The sequence below is a fragment of the Neopelma chrysocephalum genome, unplaced genomic scaffold (genome assembly GCF_003984885.1).
Source record: "Neopelma chrysocephalum unplaced genomic scaffold, ASM398488v2 Primary Assembly neopelma1_123, whole genome shotgun sequence".
In the NCBI taxonomy this organism is placed as follows: Eukaryota; Metazoa; Chordata; class Aves; order Passeriformes; family Pipridae; genus Neopelma; species Neopelma chrysocephalum.
In genome coordinates, this window is record NW_020897785.1 from 1,027,623 (window position 1) to 1,049,279 (window position 21,657).

The window sequence follows — 21,657 nt, forward strand, 5'->3', positions numbered from 1 at the left end:
ATTCCTATTCCATTCCATTCCTATTCCTATTCCATTCCATTCCTATTTCTGTTCCATTTCCCTTCCCTTCCCTTCCTATTCCATTCCATTTCATTCAATTCCATTTCTATTTCTATTCCATTTCATTCCTATTCCATTCCATTCCTATTTCCCTTCCCTTCCTTTTCTTCATATTCCTTTCTATTTCTATTTCTATTTCTATTTCATTCTGTTCTGTTCTATTCTATTCTATTCTATTGATTCTATTCTATTTTATTCTACTCCATTCCATTCCACCTTAAACATCCCTTTTCCCATTTTTCCCTATTTCCACCAAGTTCCTGCCTTTTTGGCTCCTTGCGGCACTTCTGCACCGTTTCTAAAGTGTCCATTATTTGTTTGTCTCTGACCATTTCACACCCTTTCCATCAAGCCCACGTGACAGTTTGTCACTGAGAACAAGCACCAACATCAGCATTTGGCATAAAATTGTCAACAAGAAAATAAACCAAAAGAAAACTTCCAGGCTGTTCCCCACAAGTCCTGGAAAGCAAGGATTTACTTCCACGGCAACACTAGTTGGCTGCCAGTGGTTCTGTGGTTTAGGCCACAGAAAGAAACTGTGCTGGGTTATTAGTGCTGCAGGACAAAAAATAAATGCAAGGGTTTGGCCTGGAAATGACAGGATGTTGTGCATTAAACTGTATAGAAAATTAACAAATTATTAATAATAACACAAATGAGAAATTGCTGATTTTTGTTCATACTCCGATACAGACAAAAGTAAAAGCAAAACTCACATTTTTTCTAAGGATCACACTTTCATAATTTGAAACAGAATTCCTGAAGAATTCTTTCTTTTGTTCACACATTAACTCATTAATTATTAGGAAGTAACAGTGGGATGGGCAGACAAAGATTTCAGGACAGTTTAGGGTGCAAAGCCAACATCAGGGTGGACCAAACACTACATTTTTTTAGTCACTGTAGCCACTCATTTAACTCCTCATAATCTGATGGGGTTCCACTCCCAACTCCAAAAATCAAAGAGGAAGAGTTACCTGAGCAGACCTCCTTGTAGGTGGGGTTTGGGGTGTGACCTCCTGCATAACCCACTTGAGTGGAGTAAACTCCCTTCTGCCTCCAGAACTTCCTCTCAGCTCCCCAGAAACAGCCCATACCTGGATATGGCATAAAACACACATCGTTACATCAAAATCTGCCAATTAATCACTCATTTGCATATTAATTACAGTCCACAGTGGAGGCAACATCTATAGGCAGCACCTGCTGGTCAAGTGTTTTCCAAGATTATTTATAGGGTAACTACATGGAAAAATCCATTCTGCATCAGAGCATGACACAAATAAAGCTGATTTATGCTTCTGAATATCAACATATCACCAAGGACAAACCTTGCAATGGTTCAAAGGCCCAAACAAGGAGAATACTCAAGCACACACCAAAAAAAAGTTACTTAAAAGGCAGTTGTTCTGTTTGTGCAGCACCATTTTTGCTTGAGTTGATTAGGAAGCTGTCAAAACACAATAATTTGTATTAATGGCAAACAGTTATTTCATTTTCTGCTTTCAGGCAGAGGTGGCAGCAATAATGGATTATATTGTGAGTTATGCAAGAGGAAAAATGCTTCAGTTTAGCAATTTATTCACGGAGATACTTGATGTTCACACAAGATTCTGGTGGTCGTTCGCCCACGTGGCCAATTATCAAAGGACATCAGACTGACAAAGGTGTGAATTAGCAAAACTCTCCTGGTTAAAGGAATCAAGGAACAAACACAACCAACATTTCCAATTGTCTGATGGCTTAGTTAAATAAATGTTTAAGAGACTAATTATTAGATTATTCATTTAGGGTGTCATGCCCGCTCCAGTGTCGTGAAGATGATCCCTGATTGTGTATTTTCTCTCTCAGTGATAACACACTGCCTGTTATTATTCCCTTTCCAAAACATTTGAAATAGAAGGCAGTTAAAAATAAGCTAAATATTAAATACACTTAGAAATCAATGATCCATGCTGGGTTTTCTACTGGTAACACTGAAGATTTGACAAGTTAAAAAATTACAGAAATGATCTTTCAAAGTACAACCAGAACCTTTCTCAACCTTGATGGCTCACAAAGGCCTGTTATTCCTTTGAATCTTCAGAGATTAAATTAAATTAAAGTTGTAATGGACCAAAAATTACAGAAGTAATGACTGGGATTTCTCCTAATTCAGGTGTTCAAGCAAACTGCATAAATTAGGAGCTCAACCTGCTCCTGGAAGCTATGGAGAGAAGGAGGAACCTCCTGAGGACAGTTCAGCCCACAGAAGATATAAATTGATGATCAAATTAGTTATTCTCCCCTAATTACAGAGATCACTGGTGCTGTTAGGCTTGGGTTCCTCAGCTATATCAGCCTGGTGGCAATTTGAAGGACCTCTCTTGAAATTCCCTCCCAGTTTTGCTTCTGAACTTTGTCCCCAGAGGCTTGATCGGTGTGAAAAAGTCAAGAATCTGCATGTCCATGTTAAAGTGCTGGAAATGAGTGTTTCCCACTGTCAGAGATTGAAATAGTTAATGGCTTAAACGTTGTAAGATCACCACAAGACTTTTATCCACTGCAGCAAACTGCAAAGAAGCTGCTGCTCACCCAGCAGAGCCCATCCCTCCCTGAATATGCCAACTGGGAAAGCGCCCTCAGATCAGAGAAGTGGGTGCCACTGTCCAACTATCCTGGGTGCAGATGCACACCTGAAGCTACAAACTGCATTTCCAGATAAGGGAAGAAGGCTAAGAAAGGGCAAATCCTGCAAAGTGGGATAATCCTTCTTATCATACCAATGTCCTCCCTTACATGATGACTCTGCTGTGAAAACCCCTCCTGGGAGCATCAAAGACTTGTGGCATTGTCCTGTGACGTGATCCATGATAAAACTCCCCACCCAGGGGAGGTACAAGGCATTCCCACCCGAGCTGGAAGTGTATAATAAATAACTCAGGAAACCTTTGAGGTTTAGAGGGGGGCTTCCCCCCAGCCCAACAGATCAAGAGCATCACTTCAACCAACAGACATGGAAGCTGCAACTCCCAAGTTTCATCGCTGGATCCGGTGGGTGGTGACTAAATATATCAGTCACCTTATATATATATATATATCTCCTTATCCTTTCTTTCTCTTTTCTCCCTTACACATTCTCTTAAGTGGTATTTTTATGCTTTAATATTGCTATGCTTCAATAGTGCTATTTTGCCATGTTTAATGTTGCTATGTTGCTACAGATGCTTTAATATTGCTGTAGATGATAACACCCAAAACAGCAACTTACCTGTTTACCTTTGAAACAAAACTGTCCTAAAATAAACCCTATGTATATATGTTTACAAACACTGATTATTCAGTGTTGTTTCACTCTAATCCACCCCAAGGGATTTATTAATAAGAACCTGGGTTACCCCTCCCTTCTGGGATGGGTCATAACACCAGCATGCTCCCCAGCACTCATTGTACTGCAGCGGGGATTTTGGCAGGATACATGGGATATTTTTACAAGGAACTTGCCCATAAACCTGTGTTCCCGTGTGGTTTTACACATATGTATGAGAAATATGGATTAAAACATGCTTCTAGGTTGGATATTAGAAGAAAATTCTTCACCAAAAGAGGTGAAGCTCTTCCCAGGACAGGGGTGGAGTCCCCATCCTGGAGGGATTTAAAAGCCACGTGGATGTGGCACTTGGGGACATGGGTCAGTGGTGGCCTTGGCAGTGCTGGGGGATGGTTGGACTCGATGATCTCAGAGGGTTTTTCCAGCTTAAACAACTCCGTGATTCCATGTTGATTTGACCCAGTGACCTCCGGATCCTCCTCAGAGATTCTTTCCCTTTTCCCTCTCCCAGTTCACGTCTGAGCTCATCCTGCAGCCCTTCCCCTGAGAGACAGAGACATTTTATTCCCTTGCTGAAGCCTCCTCCTCATTTCTCTGCCACCTCACAGCAACAATAAATCCTCCCATCCACGGGAACAGATAAAATTGAAATCTTTGTCATAATAAAACAACCTGCTCCTAAAGAGACATAATTTACAACAATACAGCACTAAATTGCTTTTCCACAGGATTAATACAATCAGAGGCTGATGTTTGTTATTCTGCTAAAGTGGTGCCAGAGAAATTGTCATAAGGAGAGAAATATTAACAATAAAACCCCACATAATATTCCAGAGTTAAGACACGTGAGCTCATGGAGTGCCTGTTTTCCAGAGCACTGCCTGCCTTAAGCCATGGAAAACATGGACAACTACTAAAACAGGGAAATAATTGCAGTTCAAGACTTGTAGAACAAAAAGAAAAGTTGACTTTCCCTAATTATTACTACTCTAGGATGAAAACTGAAGAAATAAATAATTTAAATAATAAATTTAAATAATTAAATAAAACTCAGAGGGGGGGGAAAAAAGGGTAAAAAACAGTAGGGAAATAAACATAAAAGCCAAATAAGCCACCCCTGTTATAATTTGAAACTAGAAAACATTAATGTGATTTTAAACTATTCATGAAGGAATTTGCATAATCCCCAGTCCTGGTGAAGTGAGTGGAGCTTTGGAGTTAGAGAGCTTCCAGAGGCATTCCTAAGAGAAAGGGAAGAAAGGAAATACTGGGGAATATCCTCACGTTCCCAGAAAAAAAAGTGTTATTTGAACATAATGGGAATTGCAGAAGAGTGTTTGAGCATTGAAGATATTTGTCACTTTTTAATTGCTAATTTGCAAAACAAAACCTATTCTTTTAGTGATAGGTTTTGACTGACTCTTAATTGGAATTTCAAAAGGTATTTAAAGATTTCTTTTTTTTTGCTTTTTGAACTTTAAAATCAAACAGACTCAAACAGGAATCTTTAAAGGCTCCACCATCCCTATAAATAATATTAATCATAGAATTGGGGGATAAATGATAGTACCCATTTTTCTTTCTAGAATCCACATCCTTTTCCTCAAACTATTCTCTTTATGGATCCATACACATATAGATCCTCTAAACATCTCTTTTTGTCAGCCATGTGTTTCCACGGGCAACCCAGAGTATTTTTATATTTCTAAGAAATAGTCACCATAAAATTAAGTATTCTTCTAAAATAATGAAAGCCAAGTGCTACTCTGATAAGACATAAACATCCCATTCTTGGAGATAATAAATGGTGAAATATTCAGAGACAAACTGAGCAGAATTGCCCCCCAGGTGATTCCAGAGGGGAACAGCTTTATGGATTGTGTTAAACACATGGACCAGGTCTGCACTGACTGCACAGGGGCTCAGACATTCAGGGATTAATTTATTTACCTAAATGGAGACATTTGGGGTCATCTGAGATGCCTCAGGACATCCAAGACATCTGAATACACAAAGCTCACATAGATGACACAGGAATTGGGAGAGACACGAGTCATTCCTTAAAGGAATCCTGAGGGCAGGGAAAATGCTCCTGGACATCAGAAATGTAACTGTGTCAGGGAATCACAGAGTACTTTGGATTGGAAGGGACCTCAGGACCATCTCATTCCAACCCCCTGCCATGGGCAGGGATGCCTTCCACTAGCCCAGGTTGATCCAAGCACCGTCCAACCTGGCCTTGGACACTTCCAGGGATCCAGGGGCAGCCACAACTTCTCTGGGCAACCTGTGCCAGGGCCTCACCACCCTCCCAGCCAACAATTCCTTCCCAAGATCCCATCTCTCCCTGCCCACTGGCAGTGGGAAGCCATTCCCCCTTGCCCTGTCCCTCCATCCCTTGTCCCAAGTCCCTCTCCAGCTCTCCTGGAGCCCCTTTAGGCTCTGGAAGGGTCTCTAAGTTCTCCCTGGATCCTTCTCTTCTCCAGGTGAACCCCCCCAGCTCTCCCAGCCTGGTTCCAGAGCTGAGGGGCTCCAGCCCTCAAAGTATCTCCGTGGCCTCCTCTGGACTCACTCCAACAGCTCCACAGCCTTCTGATGTTAGACCCCAAAGCTCCAGGTGGGATCTCACCAGAGCATCCCATTTGCACCTTTTAAAGACAGAGAAACCAGTCCATACCCCACATGCTGACACTACAAACCCTTGAAAGTCTCTCAATCTGAAGTTGAATCAAATCTCCCAAAATACATCGATTTGTGTCTCATTTCCCATTTCCCATTTCCCAGTTGCCCATTTCCCTTCTACACCTATAAAAGGTGACTAACCTGACTAGCTCAGTAGGACTCTCTGCTGCAGCCTAAACTAGATGGATCCTAAGAAAAATTGCTAATTCCAAAGTTATTTATCCCCATAATAATGTTGACAGCTTGTAATATTGTTAGATCCTTTATTTTGTGTACTGCTCACATCAGCCTTCACAAGGGGACAAAAATCAGATGGGAAAATTTATTTGAAAACTATTCAACATTCAAGATGTTTTCCCCACTCCTACAGGAAATTTCATGATCCTCAAAGGTACCTTTTCCTCACCTTTGTTCTGATCCCTTCTCCAGTGCCTGTTCCCATCTCATCTTTGAATCATTCCCGGTCTCCACGCAGATTCCCTGATGCAAATTCCTATTTATGATTCCATTATGCAAATGAGCTGAGCAGTAAATTTGCATCAGAAGGGGATTCCTGATCCAAACTCAACCCTCACAAGCTGCACCCACTCTGTCCTAATTAGCGTCCATTAACTCCGGAGCTCCAGAGCTGCTGGAAAAGGCTGAGCTTCAGGGACTCTCAGCTTCCCATTTATTCCATTTATTTAAAGGAACTCACAGCAGGTGGATTGTTTCATATCCAGGCCAATTTTCATTTTTTTCTCTGATATATCCACATAGATGGTATTTTAATTTGTGGAATATTTTTTTTAATGCCTTTTGTCCTTTACTTTTGTTGGCATTTCCTTCCCCTCTGGCATCAGGTGCAGACACACCTGACTCCTGAGTATCCACCGACCTTTCCCTCCTGCCAGCTTTATTTCCAAGCCTTCCCATTCCCTGCCCTCCCAGCAGTCCAGCAGACCATCCAGAAGCCTCTTTTTTGTCAGATTTTGAGGAATGAATGCATTATTTCCTTGGCATGCCAAGCCTTCCCTGGCCTGCTGCCCACAAACCCTACTCCCACACTCTGAGGCACTTTTCCATGCAGTAGATTAAGGAGCTGTTCCAATGCCAGGTCGGCAGCGGATGATGAACTGCAAAGGATATGGATCCTGCTCCTCCTTCTGTTATCAGGATTTTACAATATATTCCACTGGTAAGGGGGGAAATGTCGGGTTTAAATAAACCCTCAGAAAAATCAAACGAGCTGGTGCTGAGAGAACAAAGAGCAGCATGTCCTGGAAACCTCTTCCCTAAGCCCAGATCAGGAAGGAGCAGGACAGGATCTATCCAAAGCTCAGACAGAGGAGCCTGGCTCTGGTGCCAGGTTCTGCTCCAAAACCCTGGAAGCAATGGCTGTGCCAGCTGCTCCAGTGCTCCAGGACCCAGTCAGCAGGAGCTGCTCCTATACATTGAGGCAGGAAAGGACAGCCAAAAGTACATCCCACCGGCTACCTTGGAGCATCCAGCATTTCCCCTGGAGCTGGAGACACAGCTGCCAATATCCCACTTCCCTTGGCCACTGCAGGACTTGGCCCAGCTTTGGAATACGATTGATTTAGTTCCCTCTGTAAAATCTGGAGAAGGGAATGCTCAGCTGCTTTGAAATGGTTTTGGTTTTTTCTCCCTCCTGTTGGAAGGAAGAAATTGAAGCTCAGCAAGTTCCATACCTATAGAATAGTGCTCATTTCCAACATTTCTGCCAAATGCCAACTGTGATTGGCATTTTCTCTTAAAAAAAATTCATGGAGAGCAGTTGGTTCAGCTGATTGATTGAAGTTGGGCCAAGCACTGGTATTTCTGAGCACTGAGCCAAAGGGAAGTTTCTGCTCTGAAATTGTGGAGACCATTGATTTTTAGAATTCCTCAGGTTGAAGTGGGGACCTTGGATTCACCAAGGAAGGTCAGGATGAGACCTTGGTGGGCACCACCGTGTGCACCCCACTAAAGAAACAACAGGTAAGTTGGTGACAAGGAAGATGTGATGGGATCCAGCAGATCTCTAGGGAGGAGCTGCTGGAGCGAGTCTAGAAGAGGCCCCGGAGATGCTCTGAGGGCTGGAGCCCCTCTGCTCTGGAACCAGGCTGGGAGAGCTGGGGGGGTTCACCTGGAGAAGAGAAGGATCCAGGGACAACTTAGAGCCCCTTCCAGAGCCTAAAAGGGCTCCAGGAGAGCTGGAGAGGGACTTTGGACAAGGGATGGAGGGACAGGACAAGAGGGAATGGCTTCCCACTGCCAGAGGGCAGGGAGAGATGGGATATTGGGAAGGAATTGTTGGCTGGGAGAGTGGGGAGGCCCTGGCACAGGTTGCCCAGAGAAGCTGTGGCTGCCCCTGCATCCCTGGAAGTGTCCAAGGCCAGGTTGGAGCAACCTGGGGTAGTGGAAGGCATCCCTGCCCATGACAGAGGGTGGAATAAGATGAGCTTTAAGGTCCCTTCCCACCCAAAACATTCCATGATTCCATGATCTCCCTGTCTGGACAATCACATCAGGATATCCTGGCAGCCCAGGAGAACATCCAGCATATCCAGTCTACACACAGTGGTTGTTCACCTGGTTACAATGTGGAGACAAGAACACTTTGATACTGCCTGTGCACTCACACAACCTTTACTAAGGGCCTGAAAATCTAAAATGATCAAAGCTGTGTCCTCAAGACAAAAATACAGCATTAAGCTACCCCAGAGCCTTTGTTCTGAATTTTTTCCAGTTCTTGTCGAGGACCTGGAAAGAATTCCAGACTCAGATTGAAATGCACCATCATTTCAAATGCATCTTTTCCATAACACTGCATCGTGTAGGGTGCTTTGGGCAGCCATCTGGATGCACCGGGAATTCGTGTCACCAATCAGGACTTGCAGCAAAATTGTATTACTGATACCCTCAGGGAATTCAACATCCAGAATATTTGAGCAATCACAGAATATCTGAGATCCCTGGAAAACAATCAACTAAGAAATGGTTGGGAGGAATATGAAAACAAAACAAAAAAAAATAATTGAAATTGAGAACGAGCTCCGCTGAAAGAAATAAAACTCCTGGTGACAGATGGCATTAAGAGGATGATCTTCCCAGATAAGCATTGGCTCTAATGCTACAACAGGGTTGATAAATATGTTGAACAGCTTGCCTGGGGCAAGTCAAACAAAGCCCTGGGCAAGGAATTTAAAATGCAGTTTGCCTAACAGAGCAACTAAAGAGGAATTTCTTGGCTCACCATTTTGCCAAGGCATGTTCTGTTCACACTGCATGAATTCCCAGAGAAACTGTTGGGTTTGCTGCTTTTTTTTTTTTTCCATAGGAGAAGCAGAAGCCTCATGTTCATTCAAATTAACAAAAGCCCAGGAAATTTGTTCCTGCCTGCGAGGTGGCTCCTGACATCCGTGTTTGTGTATGGAGGGATGTTTGTATGGAATCTGCACAACAGATTAGGGTTATTGTAAAAGGAAAAGCAGACTATCATCACAGGAGAGGAATATTTTACTGTCAAGAGAAAAACTGCCATGTTTTCAGCACCAGAAATAACGTGTCATAAGGATGACTTTGGAAAAAAAGCCCTGAGACAACAGCCCTCGAAGTGGGAAAAGCAAGAGGGGGATGCAGAAAACGACTGGCAAAATGTGTTTATTCATTCCATCCTAAAAGCATGTTACAAGTTATAAATAATACAAAGTCAACAGAATTTAAACAAAGCTGAAGCCAATCCCGAGAATGTTAATAAGGCACAAAGCACAGTTGCTCTGAACTTCTCAGTTTGAACAAGAGAGGTTTCAGATATTCCTATTTAAATGCAGTTTTGAGCTTAACCAGCAGAGAGCAGGGACAGACACAAGTCAGTGCATCACAACACTTTCCAAAGTGGCCTTATTCACTGCCTTGGAATTCTTTCCCACCCAATAAGCAGGAACATTTAAACCATTTTTTATCCTGAAGATCAACAGAGCTGTTTTCTGGTGACTCCACTTAATAAAATCCCATCATCCAAATTCTCTGTTGTAAAACTCGCCTCTAATTCCAGCTATAGCCCACTCAAAAAAATCATTTCTGGTGATCTGAAAGGTTCCCATCACACACACTGGAAGGAGAAGATAGAAAAGCAACAGAGGCCAAACTTTCTGGCCTTTAGGAGACGGCCCAGAATGTCCCTGTGCCTGTGACACATCCCATGAGCTGCACCTGGAGCCTTCAGAAGTTCATCTTGGGTCTAAATAATGAGAATCTAAATAATCCACTTCTCAGGAAAAGAAGAACCTGTGAGAGTGAGGAAATCCAACAACCTCTGCAGCTCTTCCCTCCCTTTTTCCACAGACTTGGGGTACAGGCTTTGTTCCTAATCACTGCAAAAAGCATTTTGCACACATGAAATATAATATATTAAATATTACTGTAAATAATCCACAACTGAGGAACAAGTGGTCCCAAAGCAAAAGAATGAATCCCTTTTGGAAAAATACCAAAAGATGCCAATTAATAGGTCTTTGTTTAAATCTCTTTTTCATGCCATGACTATGACTTTTAACAGTTGGAAACAATCGCCTTTGAGGTCTTTTCCAACCTTAATGATTCCATGATTCTATGATTCTATGTCTATTTAAACACCACTTGATAGAACTACATATTGTCTAGCTTCTTCCTCCCCAAATTTCGATATGTTTCTATTCTTCAGTAAAACTTTGGATTAAAAGTAGCAACTTTCACCTAATTCATCTTCTGCCAGTGGAATTTTGCTGCACTATAGGAATGTGGAAAACACAACAAAATAAAGAGCTGCTTCCAAAAATACAGAAAATATATTGGAAAGTTGTGATTGCTGGAACATGTGGAGCCAAAGAGAACAACTGGTGACCTCGATATTTGTGAAGCTGAGGAGACAACCAGTGAAGATGCCCCAGGACAGTGGTCACAGCCTCAAACCTGTCAGAGCTCAAGGAGTGTTTGGACAACGCTCTCAGGGACAGGGTGGGATTGTTGGGGTGCCCTGTGCAGGTCCAGGAGTTGGACTGGATGATCCTGGTGGGTCCCTTCCAACTCAGGATATTCCATGATTCTATAAAGACAAAGCATGGGACAATAGGAATCAAAAATGTTTAACAATAAATAGAGAATTCATCCAAAAATTATTTCAATGTCTTACTCCTGAAGATTTCCATCCTAAACAATGTATTTGGTCTTTGATCAAAGAAACAACATGGAACCCCAGGATGGTTTGGGTTGGAAGGGACCTTAAAGCTCATCTTGTCCCACCCCCTGCCATGGGCAGGGACACCTTCCACTAGACCAGGTTGAGGTTTAGTCCAGTCCACTTTAAAATTGAACTAATTCTGTCTACTTGGCTTTGTATAAATAATGAATTCCATTCTCTTTAGACAGGTGTAGAACTGGGAAACACAAGATGAGCAGGAGGCTTTGGGAATTCGGGCCTGAATTCTGACTGTAAAAGACATTCTCTCTGAAGGTGATTTCCATCATTAGTGGTGTTGCTGTTTTCAAACCCAAAGAATATAAATCTTTTGTCCCAGATTTGAATTTCACTGTGCTGGGTTCTGGGTACAAATGCAGAACAAAACAGCAACATCCTCCAAAGCTGAGCTTTCACTTTACAGGGTCATTGGCATCGGTACATTCCTTAAACATCAAAGGGATCTGTTACAAACTCTTTAATTCAGCTGCTGGAAACCAATAAACACCTGTTTCCTTTCATGTTTGGGGATTTGGGAAGGCAACTGAGTGAATGCTCATGGCTGGGATCAACTGGCATCATTTTCCATGAACAACTGACTCACATCCAAAGCAGTACTGCACCAAAGATGGATCTGACCTGCAGAAAAGAAGTGCTATTCACAAAGTAGGAACAATCAGTCCTTAAGTGCAAAATTTGGGATTAAAATTGCAAGTATTTCATGCCTAATCAATTAAAGAGCAGTCTTAAGGAGTACTCGAGGTACCTGATGTTTCTTGGCCACAAAGATGATGACTCAAGTGTCCCAAGGACACAGAAAAAAGACAGGGGTTATGGTCAAAGTTCTGATTCCCTGAACTAATTATTTACTCTTTTTTAATTTCTCTTACCAAATAAATTATTGGAACAATAAAAATGTGGTGAAGAAAAGCATCAGAAGCTCTTTACACACCTCTGAAATGTCCAAAAACGGAATCAAATCTTAACCACAGAATCATAAAATGAAGAAATGGTTTGGGTTGGAAGAGACTTTAAAGCTCATCTTGTTCCAACCCCCTGCCATGGGCAGGGACACCTTCCACTAGACCAGGTTGCTCCAAGCACCGTCCAACCTGGCCTTGAACACTTCCAGGGATCCAGGGGCAGCCACAGCTGCTCTGGGCAACCTGTGCCAGGGCCTCACCACCCTCACAGCCAGGAATTCCTTCCCAATATCCCATCTAACCCTGCCCTCTGGCAGTGGGAAGCCATTCCCCCTTGTCCTGTCCCTCCATCCCTTGTCCAAAGTCCCTCTCCAGCTCTCTTGGAGCCCCTTTAGGCACTGGAAGGGGCTCCAAGGTCTCCCTGGAGCCTTCTCTTCTCCAGGTGAACACCCCCAGCTCTCCCAGCCTGGCTCCAGAGCAGAGGGGCTCCAGCCCTCAGAGCATCTCCGGGGCCTCCTCTGGACTCGCTCCAGCAGCTCCACGTCCTTGTGCTGTTGTTCCCCAAGGCTGGAGGCAGCTCTGCAGGTGGGGTCTCACCTGAGGGGGCAGAGGGGCAGAATCCCCCCCTTCCCTGCTTCCCACGCTGTGGGATGAGCCCAGGCCACGGGGGGTTTCTGGGCTGGGAGTGCCCATGGCCAGGGCATGTCCAGCTTCTCACTCACCTGCACTCAAAGTCCTTCTCCCCAGGACTGCTCCATCTGTTCATCCCCAGCCTGGATCGATCCCAGGGTTGCCCCTACCCAAAGTGCAGCCTCTTAATCTGAATGATCCCAGCAGAAAATCCAAGGATACAGTGACTAAGGAATAAATCATGGCCATGTCTGGCCACCCTTCTACCTCCTCTGAAGCAGGAAAAGTTTCTTAATATATTATGTTTCAAAATTCTGTCAGGGATAAAAAGAATCACTGCTCCAATAATATGTTGAAGAGATTGAGATGGAGCTACATGGACTTATCAACAACCTGATTACTTGCTTCATTGCAAAGCATCACATCTTTAGTTCAGCCATTGATTTGAGGTTTTCAAATAATTTCATGATCTTCCTTCCCTCTGAGCATCCCAATGTTTGGCAGAGATTCATTTTAGATCATCCTCGGTCATTTGACACACTTTAGTGCTCTGCTGCTCAAGAAGAACTTGATGTACACATAAAATAAGAGATGTCATCAGGGCTGTGTAATCCATTCGATTCTCTTGAAACTCTATCTTTCATATAAATTCATCTCTGCAATAACAGCAAAGCCTTACCCTTGTCTTGTGAAAATCTCTCTAATCTCTGGGCCACCTCTGGGAGCTCGAGATGTAGAAAAGCAAAACAAAATATATTCGCTCATTATGAAAGCAAAGCAGCACGTTTTGTTACCAGCAAAATAGGAATCACTCTTAGGGCCATGTTGCAGAAAATAATAACTTGTTTACAAAGTTTGTTTACTGGAAGGAATAGAAAAATTGCCTTTTCTTTCCTTTTTTTTTCCCCGATAACTATTGCTGAGTTAAATGAACTGCTGTAGACACATTCAGCAAAAGTAATCTCATATTACTTATTATAGTCATAGCCTTAGATTTCAGACAACAATAGAAAGCTGTAGGCACCCTGACAATTATTTAAACTTGCAATCTATAATTGCTCAGGAGCAAAAAATAATTACATTCAAATAACAAGGCAATTCAACAAGCAGCCCTTTCGTCCTCCTTTCCCCTTAACCCTTTTCCTTTTTTATAACTAATAAATGCCTTCCAAGTGCACCTAAAAGATCATTAAAATCTATTTTGAACCATAGCTGCCCTTAATGGAAATATGGAAGTTCCAAGAGTTATTTTCTCATCTGCTGGGAGCCAATGAAATGATGGTGTGTTCTCACTTGGAAAAAGAGAATAACCCTTCCCTGCCCACTCCCAAAAAAGACAATTACTCAATAAAATACCAGAGAAGATTGTTAGAGGAAAACTAATTTATATCCAGGGGGTCAGACAGAGGCCAAATATAAATGTGGTTAGTCATCTACCATTTATGCAGGAAACTCATTCGCAAAAAACATGGCTTGGCAGTGTTGAAAATGAACTACAATGAATGCCAAGGCAGAGGGTCAGCACAGCAAGGATGGCTTGGCAAAGGAATTATCATCACTCCCAGCAAAGTCCATGACCTGCAACTCTACAAGAGGTTTTTTTAGACATCCCAAAACATACTCTGCATTCTGGATGTGGTTGGCAGAAGATTGAGCTGGAGGGGCGTAGAGACACACTCCTGCTTCAACAAACAGCTTCTCTAACCTTGAAGCTGCCAGAGATCCTGGTAGGAATGTATTTGGGATGACTGGAGCTGTCCAGCCAGGCTGGGATAACTCTGGTACCACAGTCACAGAGACACAGCTGTGGTGCTCCAGGGTGGGAGCAGTGAGAGGTCATTCCATGGAATGCCTTCAGCCCACCTGCTTCCCAAGAACATCTCCCACATCTCCCAATCCAGAAACAGCTGTTTCCTCTTTTACAGCATCACTGTGCAACCAGTCACTTTGTCTCCTTTGGGGCTTGGGGGGTTTTATGGAGATACAACTTCAAAGCAGGTCAGGGGTGATTATTAGAATGTTTGTCAAGTTTAAAAAACTTGTCCAGCAGAAGATTCCCAAACATCTTTAATTCACTATTTGTCATTACTGATCATAGAATGATTGAGTAGTCTGGGTTGGAAGAGACTTTAAAGATCATCTTGTTCCAAACCCCTGCCACGGACAGGGACACTTTCCACTAGCCCAGGTTGCTTCAAGCCCTGTCCAACCTGGCCTTGGACACTTCCAGGGATCCAGGGGCAGCCACAGCTTCTCTGGGAAACCTGTGCCAAGGCCTCACCACCCTCACAGCCAACAGTTCCTTCCCAATATTCATCTAACCCTGTCCTGTTTCAGTGGGAAGCCATTCCCCCTTGTCCTGTCCCTCCAGGCCCTTGTCCAAAGTCCCTCTCCAGCTTAAAGGAGTGGCACCTGGGATGAACTACTCCCAGAACCACAGGCAGGTCTCATCCCAAAGGGAACAAATTTGTTCTCTCCAGAACAGCCTGGGAACAGTTGCATGCACAGGGTAAGGAAAGAAAAAGAGAACCCAGGTGTTCATTTCTGTAGCAGAGTAGAAATAATGGTGTGAAGAGGGACCATTTAGTGACCAAAAGTCCTTCTACATCTAAAAAGCACATCCAGATCTTTAATGCAGCAGCACAGCAAAATAATCTTGGGTTTATTCGTCTCTAGAAAGCAAAGTAAATTAAAATCTCTTTATCTCCCACAGGTTTAAACCCCTTCACACCAGAGGAGTCTGAGTGGAAACTCTGACAGTTAAACCCCCACTTTTGTCCTCTCCTGGCTGGTCAGGCACATTCCACTGAGTAACACTGAGTGACTCCCACCCTGGATGTTGGTGTCAGGGTTTGTCTGGAGCTCTGAGAAAATTCAGAGCCAACAGACAGTGCTGAGGGTGTACAAGAGAGGAACACAATGACACCAACATCCACCACCACACCAGACTTCCTATCCCAGGAGAAAGAGTCAAAAAGAACTGGATGACCATCAGCCTGAGGCTCCATGTTACACCTTTGGATACCGGGAGGACACCTTGCCCTTGCTGCATCCACGTGCCTTTAGATGCTGTGCCTAATTCCAAACACATTCCTGCATTTCTCTCCTTTTGCCTCAAACACGTGTCTGCTGCTACATAATTCATAACATGAGTCTCCGTAATTTCCAGACAAGGTTCAAGCAGAAATGTGTCACACCAGGATTATATTATTTATGAGCATAATGTTGGATTTCAGCCAATGACACACCAATAAATTCCATCTCAAAGCCTGACATATCACATGCTGTTTTCCCTGGCTCACAAACAAACAGCTACGGCTCTGCTTCAAAATTACTTACATTCAACTCAAATCAGAATTTATTTTTTTTTGTGATTAGCTCTTATCTAACTTGGAAAACTGATCATGTCATTTCTTTCTTCTGAAATGTACTTTTGCCTTCATTTCTCAAGTGTGTCCTGCACAAAGAGCAAAGTCAGGTGGTCTACAGTGAAAATCTGGAATAAGGTGATATTTCAGCCTCTTAAAGGATGGAGTTTTTAATCTCTTTTTAAGACAAAAGACTTGTGTCACCCAGAAAAGGCAGACCCTGTACCAGATTGTCATTGAACATAACCTCACACAGGTATTACCCTAAATACAAGGGTAAATAATGTACCCTTATTATATAAATACATGTTATATATATTTAATGATATAAATATTATTATATAAATATGTACTGGGACATAAGGAATTCTGGGAGCAATATTCTAGGAGCAATTCTTCCCAGCCAACAGATGTGAATTCCCATCATGCAGATGTGAATAACTTAAATCTCCACTATCTGTGTTCCCATGTGACAGGAGCAGCTCCCGTGACAGTTAGTTCAGTTCCAATGATCCAGGAGATCCAGGGTTCAGTTCCAGTGGAATGAGAAGATTTCAAAGTCCCTTCCAACCCAAGCCAATCCATGATTCTGTGAAAAATGCACAAATAAAGGCATCTGGTGCCACCTGAGATGCCTTTTGCATGGGCATGGCACACATGCCAAAAGGCAGAGCTGTGTCCCTGGAAGCTGGAGATCAAGGATAATTTCCTTACACATTATGCTTAAGTTTATCTGCATGAAGAATCCCTAAGGAAAGGTACATTAAATCATTTGGGATGTACTACATAAACCTAGCTTTCATTCCTTAGCTGAGAAGAGTTTGGATCTCCTGTGAGACTGGATCATCCCTGCCAGCCCCCCATGGATGTCTCGAATGCCCCAGGACGCCTCAAATGGCAGAAAACATTTGCAACATATTTATGCAAAGGAATTGATTCCCTCTGGTCTAAGAGAGTGGTTTATATAGTGTTTGAAGCAACCTACAGGGGGTGATTTATTTCTCTCTGAAGCAGATTTTCTGAACCAACCTCCAAATGTGTCCTCTCTGACTGGGAGGAAATTCTTGAAGACAATTTTAGGTTACGTACCTAAAATCTACTGAGATGAACTCCAGCACAAGGAGCTGAAAGCAACAATGAGATCAAGATAAAGGTTCAAAAGGATGCTCTGAGGGCTGGAGACAGGCTGGGAGAGCTGGGGATGTTCACCTGGAGAAGAGGAGGATCCAGGGAGAACTTAGAGACCCTTCCAGTGCCTAAAGGGGCTCCAGGAGAGCTGGAGAGGGACTTGGGACAAGGGATGGAGGGGCAGGACAAGAGGGAATGGCTTCCCACTGAAACAGGACAGGATTAGATGGGATCTTGGGAAGGAATTGTTGGCTGGGAGGGTGGTGAGGCCCTGGCACAGGTTGCCCAGAGCAGCTGTGGCTGCCCCTGGATCCCTGGAAGTGTCCAAGGCCAGGCTGGACGGGGCTTGGAGCAACCTGGGCTAGTGGAAAGTGTCCCTGCCCATGGCAGTGGGGTGGAACTGGATGAGCTTTAAGGTCCCTTCCAGTCCAAACCATTCTGTGATTATGATTCTATTCCATTTGAGTCCTCCAAGTTTCCAGAGTATTTCCAAGCAAGTATTTTAGAAGCAGACAGACTTTTATATCTTAAATTTGAAGCAAAGATATTTAACGATAAATCTCTTAAGATCACCAACACCTTGCTCAGGTGAGGAAAAACACCTGAAAATTCGAAAATCACTCTGAATTCTCCTAAACTGAATAAGTAATCCATATTTTATCAGTATAGGGTCCTATTTTCTCAGTTCTCAAACTGCCAGGCTGTGACAGCAGCCTTGAGAAGATAAATCCATTAGGATCTGCAAGATGGGCTGACAGTACTTTGTGAATGTCACAGTATGTCTAAAATTATCAAAACAACACCATTTTCTCCCTCCAAAAACCTTCTTGCATATTTTTTCATGGCTGAACACAATAAATCCTCATCACCGCGTGCTTTATTAGCAGGAACCAAAGGAGAAGTGCTGATGGTAAATGTGGACATCCCAGAGCATAAACAAACACACAGAGAAGGGCAGCCTTTAGTCATTAACAGGATAATTTACTTCTATTTCAAACTTAAACCAACTCAGAATGATGCCAAGCATATGTTCATCCCAGTCATTGCTCTGTTCCTATTTATCATTGGCAGGGAATTACTTCTCTGCAAGGCTTTTGCAATTGTTAAAGTCATCCAGGTGCTCTGCTGTTTTTTTGCATAGAAAATAAACTATAAATGAATAAAATAAAATAAATAACCCCCCCCCTAAATTTTAAAAATAAATAGATAAATAGAAAAATAACACACTTCTTGAGGACAATTCCTGCTATTGGAGATCAAAGAGCCCTATCCCCAAAACCAGGAAAATTAACTGTGTCTCTTCTACTTGTTTCTGTGGAAAAGTCCCGAAAACATAATGAAAAGGTTGTTTTAAACTGAATGATGCTGATTGAAAAGCTGCAACCTGACTTTTAAAAACCTCCAGATCTTCCCTAATGTGCACCATCCACTCTAAGTGAAAACCCACACAAAGCTCAATTCTTCATTACCTCCAGAAACCTAAATTAACATAAAAAACTCCCTGATGGAGAAGCCCAGAGATTGTGTTTGAAGGCCACATTACTTTTGTTTTCAGAAGGAAAAAGGAGATGTGGCTCCTTTGAAAGAAAAGAATGTTCTGAAGGGTTGTGCTGATCAAGGACAGCTTTCACTTTGCATTAGGGACATTTTATTGTCCCTTATTAGTGTTTATAAACGTCAGGAAATGTCCTTGGTAAGACCAAGCACTTTGTTTTTATCTGGGTCTGTCTCCACAGAGCTCTGTAACTGCCCATTTACTTCCACAAAGCTGAGGCACAATTCCATCAAATCAGAGCAGCATTTAATGCATAACGTCCATGGAATTCCATAGGACAAGAAAAAATTGAATATGGAGATTTTTATTTCAAAAGGTCCCAGAATTGTGGTTATTTTTGTGTTTATCACCTTATTTTACAACAGGCTTAGGGGGAAATTTTTGGTTCAGAGCTTCAAATCTTAAACAGAGAACATTCCCTGGCTGTGGCTTAAGAATGAAAACCCCCGAAGATCTGACCAGCAAACAGAACATTGCACTTCAGGCAAGGATGTGAGGGAGGAGAGGATCTGTGGAGAAGGATTTGGGGGTCATGAAGGCTGGACATGCCCCAGCCATGGGCACTCCCAGCCCAGAAACCCCCCATGTCCTGGGCTCATCCCACAGCGTGGGCAGCAGGAGAGGGGGGATTCTGCCCCTCTGCCCCCTCAGCTGAGACTCCACCTGCAGAGCTGCCTCCAGCCCTGGGGAACAGCAGCACAAGGATGTGGAGCTGCTGGAGCGAGTCCAGAGGAGGCCACGGAGATGCTTCGAGGGCTGGAGCCCCTCTGCTCTGGAGCCAGGCTGGGAGAGCTGGGGGTGTTCACCTGGAGAAGAGAAGGATCCAGGGAGACCTGAGAGCCCCTTCCAGAGCCTAAAGTTGCTCCAGGAGAGCTGGAGAGGGACTTTGGACAAGGGATGGAGGGACAGGACAAGGGGGAATGGCTTCCCACTGCAAGAGGGCAGGGAAAAATGGGATATTGGGAAGGAATTCTCTGTGAGGGTGGTGAGGGGCTGGACTGGAATTCCCAGAGAAGTTGCGGCTGCCCCATCCCTAGAAGTGTTCAAGGCCAGATTGGACAGGGCTTGGACCAACCTGGGCTAGTGGAAGGTGTCCCTGCCCATGGCAGGGGTTGGAATGAGATGAGCTTTATAGTCCCTTCTCACCCAAACCAATCTGTGACCCCATGTGTAGGCAGAGGTGACAACAGGGATGAACCAGGACCCAACAGCAGGGTCATGGATCTGGGCTGTGTTTCAGTTCTCTAGAATAGGTAACAAAAAGACAAAGTCATGTTCTGGAAGGCAGAAAAAAAAGAAAAATTGGAACTAAGGATTATTTCTTTAATAAACATACTAGAAAGGAAGGAGTAGGAACATGATTTGGTTTTGGGACAGAGCATCTTCTGTTTAGGCCATTCCTTTTTGTTCTGCCTTGTCTTTACAGGTTTATTCTCTCATTGCAGATCTACAGAAACCCAGTGTCCATTTTTCCACCAGCATGTGAACACAGGACACCCTTAATGCTTCAGAGCTCTACAAATCCAGCCAATTAGTGCAATTCCTTCAGCTTTCCAAGATGTTTAAAGATAATTAGCATGAGAAACACAAACCCCTTCTGGAAGACCTTCCCTCTGGCTCTCAATTATTCCACAACATGATCCTTGGAACATCTGCTGATGTCTCTGTAGATGTTTCTCCTACATCTGGGTCACAGCACACACACCTGTTTCAACATCAGGAACTCTTCCATTCTCTTCAGACAGAGATAAAATATCTGCTGACCCGTATTATGATTTAAAGTTTTCTTCTTTTTCTTTGACCAAGAGAGAAAAATTGTTTGTTCTATTTTTACCGTCAACAAAAAATAAAAAAAAAAGGTATTTTCTCTTGGTGGCCAAACTTTGTTTCCTGTGATTTTCTTTTCTTGGTGAAAAGTAGTAACTGAAAACTCAGTCAGAACGAAGGACTTCCTAACACACATTTTTATCTGCCAAGGCCACCAGGAGCTGTTTCAAGAGTAAAAGAAACTCTGAATGGATTCATCCATTTTTAAACACATCCTCCCCCTTTCAAGTGAAATTATTTTCCTTTAGTTGTGAAGTTGCCCTGATCAAGGCTTTATCATTGAAATAAAATGGTTTGGGATGGAAGGAATTTGAAGATCATCCTGTTCCACCCTCTGCCATGGGCAGGGACACCTTCCACCATCTCAAGTTGCTCCAAGCCCTGTCCAACCTGGCCTTGGACACTTCCAGGGATCCAGGGGCAGCCACAGAAAGCACAACAATAATCCAGTTCTGGGGAATTACTGGAATGTGCTGCTGTCTAATAAATGTGGAGCAGAAGGTGACCAAGCTTGGATCTGTTTGTCAGCCCTAAAACATCCATAATTAGATCTTATCTGTTACTGAACATCCTATTTCTGTCTATACTTTGTTTACATCAAGAAACCAATTATCTCATTATGAGCCACTGTATGTCAAGCAAATACAACTCAATTTAGTCCCATATTTTAGAAGTGTTATAATTACAAATCTGAACTATTGCCAGGCTTTGCTGGAGGTAAATAAAAGCCCTTCCATGAATGCACCATATGCAAGATGCTTCCTTTTAGAGAAATAAGGAAACATATCAAGCTCAGTGAATACAGAGGTGCTTTGGGATAAACTGGAGATTTGCAACAGGAAAAGAAGCACTTAAAATTCGGAAACCTGGGATAGTGGAAGGTGTCCCTACCCATGGCAGGGGGTTGGAACGAGATGTTCTTTGATGTCCCTTCCCACCCAAACCATTCTTGATTCTATGCTAATACAGCA

At 43.2% G+C, this 21,657-nt stretch overlaps 1 protein-coding gene across 3 annotated transcripts in view; it reads right to left on the bottom strand.

Annotated features, from left to right (window-relative positions):
* MSRA (methionine sulfoxide reductase A) overlaps positions 1 to 21,657 on the bottom strand; it is a 256,105-nt gene that overhangs the window by 138,107 nt on the left and 96,341 nt on the right. For all 3 annotated transcript variants that reach the window (XM_027697799.1, XM_027697801.1, XM_027697800.1), the window contains exon 3: positions 1,041 to 1,160. In XM_027697799.1, coding sequence (XP_027553600.1) covers positions 1,041 to 1,160 — 120 coding nt within the window. The remainder of the gene's footprint in view (positions 1 to 1,040; positions 1,161 to 21,657) is intronic.